The sequence below is a fragment of the Gouania willdenowi genome, chromosome 16 (assembly GCF_900634775.1).
Source record: "Gouania willdenowi chromosome 16, fGouWil2.1, whole genome shotgun sequence".
In the NCBI taxonomy this organism is placed as follows: domain Eukaryota; kingdom Metazoa; phylum Chordata; class Actinopteri; order Blenniiformes; family Gobiesocidae; genus Gouania; species Gouania willdenowi.
Genome location: NC_041059.1, coordinates 246637 through 263932, shown reverse-complemented (window position 1 = coordinate 263932; position 17296 = coordinate 246637). Strand labels below are relative to the sequence as shown.

General features: G+C 38.4%; 1 protein-coding gene across 7 annotated transcripts in view; it reads left to right on the top strand.

The window, feature by feature from the left end:
- arhgef1 (Rho guanine nucleotide exchange factor (GEF) 1) overlaps positions 1-17296 on the top strand; it is a 60204-nt gene that overhangs the window by 36979 nt on the left and 5929 nt on the right. For 3 of the 7 annotated variants that reach the window (XM_028469942.1, XM_028469941.1, XM_028469939.1), the window contains 12 exons: positions 178-189; positions 2518-2685; positions 3447-3637; positions 4186-4332; positions 4487-4569; positions 6867-6992; positions 10947-11061; positions 11145-11245; positions 12444-12518; positions 12610-12685; positions 14269-14436; positions 16017-16104. In XM_028469942.1, coding sequence (XP_028325743.1) covers positions 178-189; positions 2518-2685; positions 3447-3637; positions 4186-4332; positions 4487-4569; positions 6867-6992; positions 10947-11061; positions 11145-11245; positions 12444-12518; positions 12610-12685; positions 14269-14436; positions 16017-16104 — 1350 coding nt within the window. The remainder of the gene's footprint in view (positions 1-177; positions 190-2517; positions 2686-3446; positions 3638-4185; positions 4333-4486; positions 4570-6866; positions 6993-10946; positions 11062-11144; positions 11246-12443; positions 12519-12609; positions 12686-14268; positions 14437-16016; positions 16105-17296) is intronic. The other 4 variants (XM_028469945.1, XM_028469944.1, XM_028469940.1 and 1 more) reach the window with 3 other exon arrangements.

Sequence of the window (17296 nt, the reverse complement as noted above, 5' to 3'; positions counted from 1 at the left end):
ACAGTGATGTTTAGCTTCTCGTTCCATGTGCTTCTCATGGTCGTCCTGCTGCTTGTGTGCACAGTGTGTGCGGTTACATGTTGTGTACCAGGCTTTGTGTGATCGATTATTTCATATACAGTGTGTGTGTAGTTGTGGTGTGTAGTGTGTGTAACACTGGTGTCCATGTGTTTGCAGACGAAAGACAAGGTGGGGAGTCACCGTCTCGCAGAAGGCCTCATACTGATCACATGTGCACACACACACACACACACACACACCTCACGTTGAGCCAGTTGTAATGTGTGTTTAGAACCTGTTTGGAATAGATCTATGGAGTCTATTGAGTCTATTGAACAGAGATCTAGGTCTGGTTGCTAACTGAAGGCGTCCATTGCTGGAGTCAAACTAAACGAGTCATTTACAAATGGTTCATACTTTGGTCTCACAAAATTCTGAAATTCTTACAATTTTTTATCAAAGCATCCAAAAAAAGAGAAAATGTAGATGATGTGCTCATAAATATTGTTTTCAAAATTATTATTTTTCTGATGCAATAGTTTTTATATTTTTTACCCAATAAATATTAACATTTATATTATATAATAAAACAGATCAGATTATTTATTACATTCCTACATGTAGTTATGAACCAATGAAAATAATAAATAAAGTATATGTTCATGAGTCTAGAACCAATGTATATCTGTGACTAATCATTAGTGATGTGAACAGTCTATGTTCATAGCTCTAAGCTGATCACATTACAGGGAGCTGAGACATATGCTAAGTAGTTTACTGAACATGTTCCAGACCCAAACACACACTGACTATTTAGAGGAGCTGACATGTCCACCAGATAGGATGTATAGCAGATCTATTACTGTAGGAGGAGCTTATTACTATACCATATTTACCTTTATATGTGATGGAGGTACAGACATACAGACAATAAGGACACACCCCCTCACTATATTATACATATCTATAAAGTATTGATCAGAAAAATATCACCATTGAAGTACATGAGATGTCCTCAACATTAGTAAAATGACATAGCATGACTCAAAGTCATAAATATATATATATTGTTTCAGAGATGTCCAGAAAAAAAAGTCGTAGGCTTTAAAAAAAAAAAAAACAGTAGAAGGCTAAAAGTAGTGATCAGGTGCCACCGCTGTGCGCCAATGACGCGCGACACCTAGGGTGGTGGGGGGCATGCCCCCTCCCCACAAAATTTAGCAAAATGCTGCTAAATGGTGTCTTTTGGTCCATTATATTAGTGTAATTGTGGCTTTTCTTCTATTTTGTAGCACTTTTCTTAACATGATGTATTTTTTCACCTAGTTTGTGTTTACATGATACATTTACAATTTGAAATCTGGTATCCATGGTAACAATGACAAAGAATTGAGCATCATTATCAGTTTACCTCTTTCCAGTGTAAAATGTACCAACTTATAGTATAGCAGTAGTATGGGGGCGTGGTCTGTTAGTAGTCTTCTGTAGAATAATGTCTGGTACTGGAACATCTGTATGATTTACATCATTTATGTGTGATTTGCTTGTAGTTGGTTTGGTTATATATTTAGTTGTATCAATGCACTTTAATATTCATAATATACATATACCCTTACATTTGTGTTTTTTGTAACCCGGTACGCTGGATGCAGGACTTTATTTCATGATTCATGATGATATTGATCATGAATGTTTAAAACAAATACTTATTCAATTAAATAGAGAAGAATTAAAAACCCATAAAATTCCACTTTTTTCAAATTTGGTCTGAAAATTATTCTTACCAGCGACTGTTTTCTTTGTTAATTCTTTCTTAAATATAATGTTAATTTAATTTATTTCAGTAATGTTGTGAATGTTAAGATTTATTATATTATTGGGGAAATGTTTAGAGAGAAAGATTGTTTTCCTTCAGTTGCAGCCGCCAGATATTAGTTTGGACCAGCAGAGGGCGCTGGTAACCCGATGTTTGGTTGTGATGCAGCTGAGATGCTATGCTAGCAAACAGAGCTAATAGAAAAACCTGACTTTTACAGATATTCACTGAATATTACCGATATTGTTTTGGTGCTAAAGGGGTAAGGAATCATTTATGAACATGTTTAAGAGTAGAAGGCAGTCACAAAGAGAGTAGTAGGCCATTCTGCCCACCGCCTACGCTTCTGACATCACTCTGTATATATATATAATTTATTGTATAGAATCAATGCATGGCTACTTTCTTTCAGTCATTTTATGACATGGAATGTCAGGAATTCCATGTGTACATCTGACGTACTTCTGTTCTATTGTATAATCCACATCTGCATGTATACATGAGTATATATAAATATATATATGCGTATCATGCATATATATATTTGTCAATCACTTTCTCTCCTACTCCATGTGATTTCTCTGACTCTTTCCTTCGTCTGACATGTTTTCCGTCACCTCTACATCTTTCTTTCTGTTTTCGTCCTCATGCTGTCCTTGTCTCTCCCTAAACTCTCCTACCCTAACCTCCTCCCCCCTCAGTAGGAGAGTAGGACGCAGTGAGAGTGCTCGCGTGGACCGACACTCGTCTCGGCGCCGCGGATCCTCTCGCTCCAAACAGTCCCGTTCCCGTAGCGACGTGGACCTCCAGCCGCCCTCGACCACCAGCACCACCCCCGCCCCGCTGGCCAATCAGCATCACCTCCTTCCGTAAGACGGGGATGCCCCCCCTCATTAAGGAGGGGCCACAGCGGGGACAGACGGGCTGTTCAAAACTCACTAAATATAACAAATGAACTTCACTAACTTAACATCATGTGACTTTATGGTTGTGAGAGAGAAGGAATGTGTTGACGTCATAATATCAGCACCAGCTGATCCTTGTGGTCCCGTTTACAGAGAAAGTAGATAGACATGATGAATGAATAAATGTCTTCTATAATTTTCCACAACTACATCTATACACATATATATACACATTTATATATATATATATATATCTATATACTAAAGGTAGGACAATATATCGTGCAACAGGACATTGCAATATTACTTATATAACTGTTAAATTCCTCTGTGTATTATAGTTATATATTATATTTTTGCTTTTACAGATTGTTTCTTTCTAAGCATGTGACGATCGGTTGGTTGGATGGTTGATTGATTGGTTTGTTGGATGGTTGATTGATTGGTTTGTTGGATGATTGGTTGATTAGTTTGTTGGATGGTTGATTGATTGGTTGGTTGGATGGTTGATTGATTGGTTTGTTGGATGGTTGATTGATTGGTTTGTTGGATGGTTGATTGATTGGTTGGTTGGATGGTTGATTGATTGGTTGGTTGGATGGTTGATTGATTGGTTTGTTGGATGATTGGTTGATTAGTTGTTTGTTTCATTGGTTGATTGATTGAATTCTACAGATGTTCAGTGATCTGTTCCCTAAACTCATTCCCTCTCTGGTTCTCCTCAGCACTGAGGGTCCAGTGTTTGTTCCTGATTGCCCAGGCCCCTCCCCCACCAGCCCCTCCCCTCAGCTGGAGGAGACAGACCCTCGTCTCCTGGAGCTGGAGCAGGACCCCCCCAACTGGAAGGAGCTGGTTCCCCCTGACGTTCTACAGAGTCTCAACAAGAAGGAAACCAAACGACAGGAGGTCATCAACGGTGAGGAAACGTCTCCAGGATCCATGACATGATCCACTATATCAGTACGTGTACCCCTAGGGGTACGCGACGGCACTACAGGGGGTACTCTAAAAAGAGCTAGAGTGTAGAAACAAATGAAAGCATGAAAAATACATAGTTTTATAATGTATAATGACAATCACATTAAATAATCCAAACAACACACAAAACGACAACAAAGACACATGAAATGAGAAAAACACATAAGATCAAGATATACAAAAATAACTAAAATTTAAATAATAACACACAAAATGATGATTTAATCAGTCTTCAGTAGAACAAGAAAAAGTATAGAAATAAATAAAACTATAAATCTATTCAGGAGACACTAAATACTGTTTCATTCACTTATTTACAAAATAAGATTATTTCTAATGTGTGTTATTATGATCTATAGAGGTTTTTGTTACAGAATAAAGTAGTCGGACAAACAGGGTCTTGGATTCAAACGTTAGAGAAAGTAGAACTAGAGACAACAAAGTTTGAGAACCACTGCTTTATATCACCCCCCCTCCCCCCCCCAGAGTTATACACCACTGAACACGCCCATGTCAGGATGCTCACTGTGCTTCAGACCATTTTCTCTAAACCTCTGGAGAGAGAAGAGCTGCTGACGTCCACTGAGCTGGCCACCATCTTCCCTAGTCTGGACGAGATCATAGAGATGCACTGTGAGTGAGTGTGTGTGTGTGTGTGTGTGTGTGTGTGTGTGTGTGTGTGTGTGTGTGTGTGTGTGTGTGTGTGTGTGTGTGTGTGCGTGTGTGTGTGTGTGAGACACAATGATGAAAAAATGTGCATTAAACACCTCCTGCCTTTAAATCTCAGGTAACTTCTGTGAAAACCTGAAGAAACTTCGCGTAGACGATAACTTTGTGGTGAAATCTGTCAGCACGACAGTATTAAACAGAGTGAGTCATCATCTTTATAATATATATCTATAATGTGTAATCCATTGTTTTATGAATCATTTATTTGTTCATCTGAATAATATCCACTGTTATCCAGGAAGTTTACTATTATTATAGTCATCTTAAATATTTATACTGTATATAGTCATCACTGTCTAAGGAGAGTCAACTCTATCCTGAAGAGCTCCTCCCACCTGGGTTACTTCCTGTTTAACTACAGAGCCATTAAAACCAGGACAAATAGACTGAAAAACAGCTTTTTTCCAACTGCTGTAAGAGCCTTAAATAATGTGTGTCTGATAAAAGTGATTCTATCTCTGTATTGTGTATATACAGTAGGTATATATATATATATATATATACATACAGCTTCTCTGCACCTCATGTACTTACCTTTTTTCAACTTTGTGTTTTAGACTGTGCTTATTTAATTTTATTTCCACGTATTGTGTTGTTGTTACACCCCCTCTAGGATGTGATGTCAAGGCTTGAGGGGCCGCAACATAAGTAGGACACCAAACAGAAATCAAAGCTTATCAAAAGTATTTATTAACAAAATTATAAAAGTACCAACAGAACAAACTAAAAGGGACTGGAGACCCTGGCCAAACTGAACAAAAGTAGCCTCCACCCTCTAAACTACTAAACATACTAAACACTAAACTACAGGAACATGAAAACAGGACTACCAGAAACCTCCAGTCCAAACTAAAATAACAAACTTACAATGATCTCCAGTGGGATCAGAAGAACTCTCCCCACATGTCTGCTGATGGTCAGTTGTTGTGCCTCCCACTTTCTGTTCCTCTCAGCCCTTTATAAGCTCCTCCTCCCTCTCCACCTGATGACTGATGTGAGTCAGGTGTGTTAGTAGAGAAGAGGAAGGGCTGAGAGGCCACGAGGCACCAGCCGTAACAATCATAAAAAAGTTTTCCTTATATATGTTGTTGTCTTTTTTGCACTGAATGGCCTGCACCTTACTTTTCATTGTACTTGTTACAATGACAATAAAACAAATCTGAATCTAAAGATAGAAATACTTGTTTTAATCACAAATAAAATTAGTTCAAAGTGACCAAAATGGTAGAAAAGGTGGTGAAATGGGATTTTAAAAACCACAGAAAATGTTTTAAAGTTGCAAATTGTAATATATATAATAACGGGCATTACAATGGTAAATAGACATGATTTATATAGTGTTTTATCACCACTGAAACAGTCTCAAAGTGCTTTACATATCAGCTCATTCACCAGTGGGACAGGACTGACATGCAAGGCACTAGTCGACCACTGGGAGCAACTTAGGGTTCAGTGTCTTGCCCAAGGACACTTCGACACATAGTCAGGTACTGGGATCGAACCCCCAACCTCTCGATCAGAAGACGACCCACTACCACCTGAGCCACGGTCGCCCAGAGTGGGCAAAAACAGACAGAAAAAGTGGTAAAAAGGGATTTAAAAAATGTCAATATTAGAAACATTAGTTTAAACTGGCAAATAATGTACATGACAAATGGTGAATGTGGTTAAATTGGCAAAAATAATCATGAAATCTGGTGAAAAGAGGTTAAAAATGACAATAATGGGTCAATATATGTGACATTAGGTGTAAAAGTAGAAATGGTTTATAAGTGATGAACATGTCTGGAAAGTGGAAAAATGTGCAGAAAAGACATTGAAATGTGATGTAGAAGTGTCAGAAATGGGAGAAATGTAGCAAAAATACATTAAAAGTGATAAAAATTAGTTTGGTGTAGTTGCAGAAAAATGGCAAAAATAAGCAAAAATGAGCTCAAATTGTTAAAAAAAAATGATGAGTTTTTTGAAGGCATCTGGGGACCTCCCAGATGGGGTCCAAAGTTGAGAACCCCTGCTCTAGATAATATTCTCTTCTTTCTTATTAATGATATATGATGCTTTATGTTGCTGTTTTGTTTTTATGAAATCATTTAGGCATTGTTTTAATATTCATCTTCACTGTTGTTCTGCTTTGCTTGCTTTATATTTATATTTTTTAATCATTTGAACAGTTTATAGTTGGATGAGTCAGTCTGATGGATCATATATTATTATGAATAACGGTTGGATATTAGTTCTGTACATGTTTCCCTTCTAGATAGTAACTAAAATATGGTAAAACAATAAAGTGTGTGTGTGTGTGTGTGTGTGTGTGTGTGTGTGTGTGTGTGTGCGTGTGTGCGTGTGTGTGTGCGTGTGTGCGTGTGTGTGTGCGTGTGTGTGTGTGTGTGTGTGTGCGTGCGTGTGCGCGTGTGCGCGTGCGTGTGCGTGTGGGCCAGTTTGGAGGAACAGAAGGCGAGTGGTTCCAGAAGCTCACAGCTCGGTTCTGCAGTCATCAGTCCTGGGCTCTGGATCAGATCAAGAGTCGACAGAAGAAAGAGCCACGATTTAACTCCTTTATACTGGTACGACACACACACACACATACATACACACACACACACACACACACACACACACACACACATACACACTCACACACACATACACACTCACACACACATACACACACACATACACACACACACACATACACACACACACACACACACATACATACACACACACACACACACACACACACACACACACATACACACTCACACACACACACACACACACACACACACACACACACACATACACACTCACACACACATACACACTCACACACACATACACACACACATACACACACACACACACATACACACACACACACACACACATACACACACACACACACACACACACATACATACACACACACACACACACACACACACATACACACTCACACACACATACACACACACACACACATACACACACACACACGTAACAGGTGTGTTAAAATACTTTGTAGAAGTGATTTATAATTCACCGAAAATCCATCCTTTTATTTATATTTACATGTTTTCTAGGTATGAACATGTTTTATTGTATATTTCGGTTTTGCGTTTTATTTGAGAACTATTTATTTTTGCGGTCTGTTGTGATGATGTCACATCCTGTTTTGCGCCACTGAAGGAGAGGTGAGTGTTTAATTGTGTTCAGTTCATAACGAGTTAAAATACGGTAAAGAACGTTAAATGACAGTTAAAACTATACTTTGTGAAGCTCATAAACCTTTTAATAACATGTTAACTGTTTAGTTTGAACATTTGACATACAGCACTTTGTTTGTAAATGCTAATTAGGCTAACTTTTAGCTAGAGCATCTGAGTGGCTTCTCATGTGGCCCATTGTATTTTATTTTCGGCTTTATAGATGTGCATGTAGGAGCCTATCTATGAAGTTACTGTACTGAATGTATTTTATTTTGAAAAGGTATGCGAGCCCTTGCTTTGTTGTATGTTTATTCTGATTATTGCTGTGTTATAAATATTACAGCTGTGTTATAAGATGAAATGTAATTTATTATTTTAGTTTTTGTTATTTAAAATTGAATGTCACTCTCCTCAGTCTGACTGGGCGTTTCCACTGGATACGTCACCGCTGCTCCACGGCACCGATCCGGTTTTTCACCGCGGTTCACCGTCCAGTAATCCCCACCGGTTGCATTTAGAGTGCGCCGCGGTGCGCTCCGGTTGGACGACTGTGACGTGACGAGACAGAGCAGTTCTCACGATATTTATATAATCACGTGAGAACTCAGTTAAGGTTTGTGTAATAAACACAACAATAAACAGATAAACAGGTCAGTGTTCCTAACGAAGGAGAACAAGAAGGTTGGACTCTGGATTTGTCTTAGACACATTTTTTATCAACAGAGAAGAAATAAAACTGTAAAACCAGTAAAACATGAACTAAATTAAAGTTGCTGCAGTTTACAGTGAGTTACAGTATGAGAGGAATCAATATAGTGGATGTGAATTTATTTTTACACAATATGACGTTTTGGTGATGTAGTTACTTGAAATATAATCTGAAGTGTTTTATTTTGAAAAGTAACCCAATATTGTATTGCAGAGTACGTGCATAATTTCTTGTTTAGCTTAATTTGCTCTGTGCTGATTGGTGTGTCAGAAATAGAAGTCCTGTGTAAATCTGGTGGAGGGTACAGACTACCACATCTGTGACGGAGCAGACACACCACAGCGGAAATTAACACATAAACTAAAGTAGAAACCTATCAGCTCTGGTGAAGCAGCGGTGACGTAACTCAGCGGTGACGTAACGCAGCGGTGACATAACTCAGCGGTGACGTAACTCAGCGGTGACGTAACTCAGCGGTGACATAACTCAGCGGTGACGTAACGCAGCGGTGACGTAACGCAGCGGTGACGTAACGCAGCGGTGACGTAACTCAGCGGTGACGTAACTCAGCGGTGACGTAACGCAGCGGTGACGTAACTCAGCGGTGACGTAACGCAGCGGTGACGTAACTCAGCGGAGCCACATCCAGTGGAAATTGGGGGTGAGACCACACTGAAGGGGAGGTGTGCATGTAGGAGCCCATCTATGAAGTTGCTGAACTGAATGTATTTTATTTTGAACAAGAGTGAAAATAAACTTGTTCCAGTTGGCAAGAAAGTCCTTGGTTTTCTTCTTCATTACACAACGCAGAGAACCTGTAGCATACAGCGTGGCAAAGCCAGATCCGGATCCACATCCGGGCTTTGCCTCCACAATCTCAAACTGAGCTAAAAATTGAGGTCATAACAAAGATGTCAAAGGCAGACCTGATGGAAAATGATGGTGAAGAGGATCAAGTCTTTCCTTGGAATGGTATTCTACTACCAACACTTCATACCGAGTTGCTTTTCCACTCTGTGCTCTCATCGCAGGACCAAAAAGGAAAGGAAAAACGAAGACAAATGCAACTGTTGTTCATACAGGAAGCTTAAATCTTTGGATTAGACGAGTGAATGTGATGCAGCTTTGTCAAACCTTAAAGATTGTCTTTTAAACTGTGTCGTTTTCACACACCCAGATTTCTCACTGTCTCTGATTCTGTCTATTGATGCTTGGCTTGATGTGCTCAGCGCTGTATTATCTCAAAGACCAGCTAGAGAAGATAAACACCTCATTGCATTTGCTAGTAAGACTTTAAGCAGTTCTCAGAAGAGATACCAGCTCACAGGCTAGAGTTTGTGGCCTTGAAATGGAATGTGTGTGTGAAATGTAGCCATTGTTTAAGAGAGCATTCGTTTACAGTATGGACAGATAACAACCCTCTCACCTATTTCATGACGAAGCCCAAGCTTGACACTTGCAAGCAGCAATGGGTGTCTAAGTTTGCCTCTTACACATTTGACCTGAAACACATACCTGATCAACAACAATCAGTCATTGGGTCATCACAGAGCAGTACAGCCACCTCCTGGATGAGGCTGAAGATGTTAAGTATGATGGCATCCAAGACACCTTCCACCTAAAGGTCCAGTGTCAACGAGTTAAGGAGCCACCATCTCAAAGATTGTGCCGTTTGTTTTTCGAAAGAGGCGACCTTCCAGGTGGGAAAGGGTGCTTTGATGTTAATAAAGCAGTGGGACAGGCTCAAGATCCAAGATGGTGTCCTCTACCATGTCACAAAAGATCCCCTTAGTGAACAGAAGAGTCATCAGTTTGTTCTGTCTCAAAGCATGGTATGCATTACATCGCCGGGCATCAAGGGCAAGCAAGGACTTTACATCTGTTGAGACAAAGATTCTTTTGGCCCAAGATGGAGTCTGATGTAAAACAATGTCAAATGCTGTCAAAGATGCATCCTGGCAAAAACTCCTCGCTCGAGAGTATTAGGACTTCTTTCCCAATGGAGTTAATGTGTTCTGGAGTCAGACATGCTGATTCTCACCGTTTGACCCGTTTTTTGATGGTTTTCTCTCACCATCACCACACTTTCAATAGTCCACTTAGTTCCACACATGCTGTGGTTGAGTGTGAGCTGCTGTGAGAGGGTGAGAACTTCATCATCAACTCTGTAGAACCATTTTCTGTCTCATAAACTCATTTCCTCTCCCTCTGAGCTCTGCTCATCATGGGTGATCTCTCATCCAAAGGTGCTCTGCTGCCACCTACAGGTCACAGTTGGTCACTACATCATGGAACAAGTTAGATATTCACCAGAGAGCTTCATCACACTGTCTCCTAGCAACCCCAGCCAAAAAACACAGTTCACATCTATAGACGTGAATGTCACTCAATGACTACGTATGTGTCAGACATAGAACTGTAACATGGTTCACCAGGTTTGAGTTTAATTACATTGAAATTAACAATTTTTATAGAATTTCAATTACAAGTCAATTATCTGAACTCAATTACAATTAAATTATGGTTACAACAGCAACAGACTTTTTAAATTGTACTTGTAATTAGTTGCTAACTAATGAATTATTAATTATTATTATTAGGAGGCAGAGAGTAAGCCCCAGTGTCGCCGGCTGCAGCTCAAAGACATCATTCCTGTGGAGATGCTGAGACTCACTAAATATCCTCTACTGCTGGAGAACATCGCTAAGAACACAGGTTACACTGGGTTATCATTAATGTTAATAACATGCAGTATCAGTGTTAGATGAGTGTGTGTGTGTGTGTGTGTGTGTGCTCAGAGGACCGTGAGGAGAAGGAGAAGATCCAGCAGAGCGCTGAGTGCTGCAGGAAGATCCTCAACCACGTCAACGAGGAGGTGAAAGTGATGGAGAACCTTCTGGTGAGAACAGAACAGTGGAACAGAGGGTTCACTGCTCACTGGATCCTTATTAAAATATCCTCCACTGTTTTAATAAATATATCTTTATTAGTAGATTTTTAAATGGTGTATAATCAGGATGAATGTTTCACACAGAAAACAATGAGATGTTTACAGGTCGTGTGACATCATCAATCACATGATTTAAAGATGGAGGAACACAGGCTCTAAAATGTTTATCTCATTTTTAAAAGGAAATCAAACAGATTCATAATAATGTGTTTTATTAGACATAGATCTACTAATAAGGACATTTAGAAGGTTTTAGCTCACATTTGTAAAAACTGTGCTGCATCACTTTAAAACAGTTACTACCTTCTTATATTTTCTATTTAAGTGGTAAAAACACCATTTTTGCGCTGGTCCTCGGCTCCTTGGTGCTTTCTTGGGTGTGTGTGTGTGTGTGGGGGGGCGGTGGCTGCCTCTCGGCTTGGTGTCTTAGGGGCGTCAGGAGGGCTGCTTGGTCGTGGGGGGGTTGTCTGGCCCCCCCTCTCTCTGCTAGCCTGGCTACATCATCAGGTCCAGTTTACAGTAGTGGTTCTTACACATACACTGGTCTATGATACACTGACATGTCTTAGACTGTAGATAAAACTGGGCTTAACTTTAGACACGTTGATCCTAAATACCAGTTTTAGGTTTTATCTCTCACTCCTTCCCTCTGACCACACCCACCACCATTAGACCTAAGCTACACACTGGTCACTGATTACACAACACAATATACACAATATACACAACTACAACTACACATCTCACTTTACAACAACCAACTCTTCTCTAACCTTTACATTTATTACCTTGAGTCCCCCCCCCCCCACCCCACCCAGGTGTAACACTATAATAAAGTATTTATTACACTTCCTTATGGAGGCTGGTGATGGTCACAATTATGCAATAAAATAAATTCATTTATTTAATTGCAATAACAAAACATACGTTACTGTCTATAAAAGATTACACTTCATGTAGTGACATCATGTGCAGACAAAGTAAAAAATAAAAACACACCATTTTTGTTATATTGTGGAATGGTCAATAATTACATTTAAAACCAATATCAGCTGATATTGATAATGTGTTGATAATGTAGTGCATCACTGTGTGTAGCTGTGACCTGTTCATTAATGATGAACTTTGTTTCCATGGTTTCCATCAGATCCTGAAGGACTACCAGCGTAGACTGGACACATCAGGCCTCAAACCCAGTAACGAGCTCTATAACGAGTATAAGGTGATGAGTTCTCATCTCATGTTTGACTTTGTTCAAAGACTCAATTTTAAATGTGGAACATGTTCCTCATGTTTTCTGTGTTTTTGGTCAGAACATTGATTTGACTCAGAAAAAGATGCTTTTTGAAGGTCCACTGATCTGGAGAGTGACCAAAGAGAAGGCTATAGGTGGGAAACACACACACACACACACACACTCATTTGTGTTGCTGTTTTTGTAGATTGTCATTTTGTGATTTTAAAGTCATTTTTTGTGCCTCTGTTGTTGTTCTTGTATATATTTGTTTGTTATTTTTGTTTTCACCTGGGGAGTATTCCATAAAGGAGGTTCAACAAACTCTGGGGGGATGTAAACTGGGGGGGTATGAAGTGGGTCAATCAACCCTGAGTATGTAAACCTTGGGTTACTGACGTGTACGAGCATGTTAAACAGCCATCATCAATGGATCAAAGATAACACAAACTACCATGGCAACCACCAGGAAACTAGTGATTTATTCACCCTGATGGTGAAATAATCAGGTGTTAATAGAGGAATATGAACCTGTTCTAAAGGTGTTCACACTGAACGCCACTTCACCCATGATTAGTCGTGATTTTTGGTCGCTTCATCACTTCATTGCTTCAGTGACGTAACGACTGGGGAATAATATGTGTCTGTGGAGGCGGGGCATCTTCACTGAGAGGGCTGATCACTTCAAAACAATGTAAAGTTCATGTTGAGCCTTAAAAGTGTATTAATTTAAATGATCATCTCCTCCTTTATATTATCTACAGGTTTATATTCAGTGAACTTTACTACAGTAGATGTTTTAATGTAGATCCACCTCTCAGTGTTTGTCACTAAATGATCTACATCTACAATGTTAGAAAGAAAACTACTGTTTGATGAAAAAAAGCCTAACATACCATTTTGATTTATTTGGTTTTCTTTCATGTATTTTTTTTTATCTCATTTTGTGTATTTTTGTTATTCTTTTGTATATTATTTTTCATTTTGTGTATTTCCAAGTCATTTTTTGTGCTTTTGTTGTGTTTTTGTGTATTTTTGTTCTCATCAGGTATGTTTTTGGAGTCAATTTGATTATTATCTGGAAAAGAGGGGATATAGGTTTGAGCTCCGTCTGAGTTAAAGTGGACAGCTTTTCTCTAAACCTGTTTAAAGATAGGATAACCATATTTAGTGTGTGGCTACAGAGGATCAATACCATGATGGAGTTCAAAAATGAGAAGTGCGCAATTATTTTGCACTTTGAGTTATTGCACTTGTTTCTTTTTGGTATCTTCAAAGGGGACAGCTTTTAGATAGTTAGTCATTTTATATTCTGATGTGATAATATTTGATGTATATTTTGCAGTTCTTACATTTAGGACGTTTAAGAAAAGGTTGTGAGTTATGATGACAGCCAGTCTGGTGGGGGAGGTTGATGACTGTCTTATTGTTTTTGTTGTCATTTTGTGTATTTTTCTGTCAGTTTATGTATTTTTCTTCTCATCTGGTATGTTTTTGGAGTCATTCTGTATATTCTAGGTGTCATTTTGTGCGTTTACTTTTGAGCCCCACAACGTTAGCCTGTGGGCAGCATGTGGCCCCCGGGCCACCAGTTGCCTGTATCTCCTACACATATTGAGGTGAACAAACCTTTAGGATTTCAATAACTTAGTGTTGGTTTACTTTAGTTTTTATGAAATTGTTGTATGAGTTGGTTTAATAAAAGCTGCTCTTTGATCTCTAATGTGTGTGTGTTCAGAGGTGCAGTGTGTGCTGCTGGTGGATTTACTGGTTCTCCTCCAGAAACAGGACGATAAGATGGTTCTAAAGTGTCAGAGTAAAAGTACCATCGCTGTTCAGGAGGGGAAACAGATGCTGAGCCCCATCATTAAACTGGACTCAGTCTTCCTCAGGGAGGTGGCCACAGGTGAGCAGTTAGCATCAGTTAGCATCTGTTAGCATCTATAAGCCTTTTCACACTCTGGAACTGCACATGCATGACCTGGGGGAAGGAGGGGCGGGGTCAAAAGTCAGAGGAATGTAAACAAGCTTGTCCACTCTGTTGATATTTCCAACCTAACAGCGTTTATAATGTTATTCCAGAGATCGTTAGTGTTTTAATAGTGTTTATTTTATTAATATTACACATATTCAGACTCAAAGAAGTGTCCAGGCCAATCTGAGCACTTTTAAAAACTGATGTGAGCAGCTCAGAGAGGGCAGCCCCCCCTCACTCCACCCCTGGTGAATAAAACACAGATTCGGACCCTACCCAGGAATGATGCACGTATCTGAGCACTTTTATTAACCAATGAGAGAAGCTGTATTAAAGTGACACACCTCCTCTGTTTCCACTCCTTCTACAAACTTTTTTAACTTTTGATTGTTATGTATATTTACTTTTTTCTGACTTGTGTAATTGTTTTAACAACTGTACAGTATTTTAGAGTTTTTGAAAAGCACTTATAAATAAAATATATTTATTATTGATGGTAAAGAGAGATGTCTGAGTGTGAAAAGCACAGTACGAGTTCTCACTTTGAAAAGGTAAATTTACGAGGTTCACCATTCACTGATCCATAATTATTTTATTAACATATTATTTTAATTTACAAAGTTGAAGGAAGTGCACCAGATGGACTGGTTAGTGAACTGGAATAAATCTATCAGTTTGAAAAGTCAGGAAAAAAATGAATTTTCAGCTCATGTGCAGCATTAGCTTTAGCAGCATTAGCTTTAGCAGTATTAGCTTTAGCAGTATTAGCTTTAGCAGCATTAGCTTTGGCAGCTAACTCGGTCTTCCTGCGTCAGAGATAAATACCACGTTTAAACAAAAAATCTTTCAAGGAATCAACGCTTCAACGAGTAAAATAATGTAAATCTGTGTCAGACTGGTTTCTTACACCATGGACAGTTTATCCCTCTGACCTCTGACCTACTGCGGAAGAACTGAACCAGAGTGTGATAAAGCTGATTGGAATCTGTTAGCATCTATTAGCATCTGTTAGCTTATGTTAGCATCCTTAGTGTCTATTAGCATCTGTTAGCATTATTAGTGTCTGTTAGAGTCAGTGTCTATTAGCATCTGTTAGCATTGTTAGTGTCTGTTACCATCTGTTAGCTTCTGTTAGCATCTTTAGTGTCTATTAGCGTCTGTTAGCATCTGTTAGCATCCTTAGTGTCTATTAGCATCTGTTAGCATTATTAGTGTCTGTTAGAGTCAGTGTCTGTTACCATCTGTTAGCTTCTGTTAGCATCTTTAGTGTCTATTAGCGTCTGTTAGCATCTGTTAGCATCCTTAGTGTCTATTAGCATCTGTTAGCATTATTAGTGTCTGTTAGAGTCAGTGTCTATTAGCATCTGTTAGCATTGTTAGTGTCTGTTACCATCTGTTAGCTTCTGTTAGCATCTTTAGTGTCTATTAGCATCTATTAGCATCTGTTAGCATTGTTACTGTCTGTTAGCATCTGTTAGCATGGCTAACCGTGGGTTCTGCTCCTCACACAGATCGTAAGGCGCTGTACGTGATCTTCACCTGGGACAGTGGAGCTCAGATCTATGAGCTGGTAGCTCAGTCTGTGGGAGAAATGAGAACGTGAGTGATTTATTTATTTGTTTGTTTGAACATTGAACATATTTCAAAAATCCATCAAACATTAATAACATAACTGAGCTGGTAGAGGTTAAGAACACCACAGGGTTTTATAAAGCCACCAATTCTAACTACAAGTAAGACATTTACATGTATACTGTACAATATTTACATATATACTGTACAATATTTACATGTATACTGTACAATATTTACATGTATACTGTACAATATTTACATATATACTGTACAATATACAAAGCAACAGATTCATACAAAAAATGTAACTTTTAAGAAAATGAACATCTGCAAATTATTTTTAAAAGAGTTATGATTATGGATATAGATTTCAGAGTCTGAGGTAATTGGTTCCAAAGTGATGGTCCGTTGGTTAATTAAAGTTATACAGATAAAAATGCCTTGTTGAAAAATTGTGAAATGGAAGAATTTAAAGAAATTACAGAATATATTTGGTAACTCAGTGGATAAGTGCACATAGCTAAACATGAATAAATTATTTCTGTAAATGTTAACATTGAAAATGGACAAAATGTTGTATTTTCTAATCAGATGAAGACAATCTATCTTATTATTATTTCTATCTTAGAAATAACTAGGTTATGTATACAGGTGAACCACAAACCGTATTACAATAGAAAAGGTTTTGGAAAATCAAACTATAATAGTCATCATACATACCCAGAATACCTATAGATTTCCTTATGTTGAGGTTTATCAGTGATTATGGTCAACAATGATCTCTTTTTTTATGATTCCTTAAAACGTGGTTTTATTTACTATGTTAATATTGACAATGAGCAAAGTCACATCCTGAGGATAACGTTTTCTGTCCTAAATGTCTTAAAAATATGATCAGAATCAGAAGTGCTTTATTTATCCCAGAGGGAAATGACTTTTGTTCCAGAGGCTCAAGGAATATTACAAATAAAAAGAATAAACACTACACAAAGGAAGAGAAACGTGCATAATTAAGTGAAATACTGTTTATTAGATCAGAATAATAAATAAATAGAAATAATAATGGACCAATTTGAATTGCAAGTGGGAATGCAAAAAATTAATGTGACAAAGGATTTCCAACTTCTTTGACTGTATGTGTTTATTGTCAATAAAAACTAGTTTCTATACACATCACCAAAAGCTCACAGGGAAGGAACAGCGTAACGTTTAATAA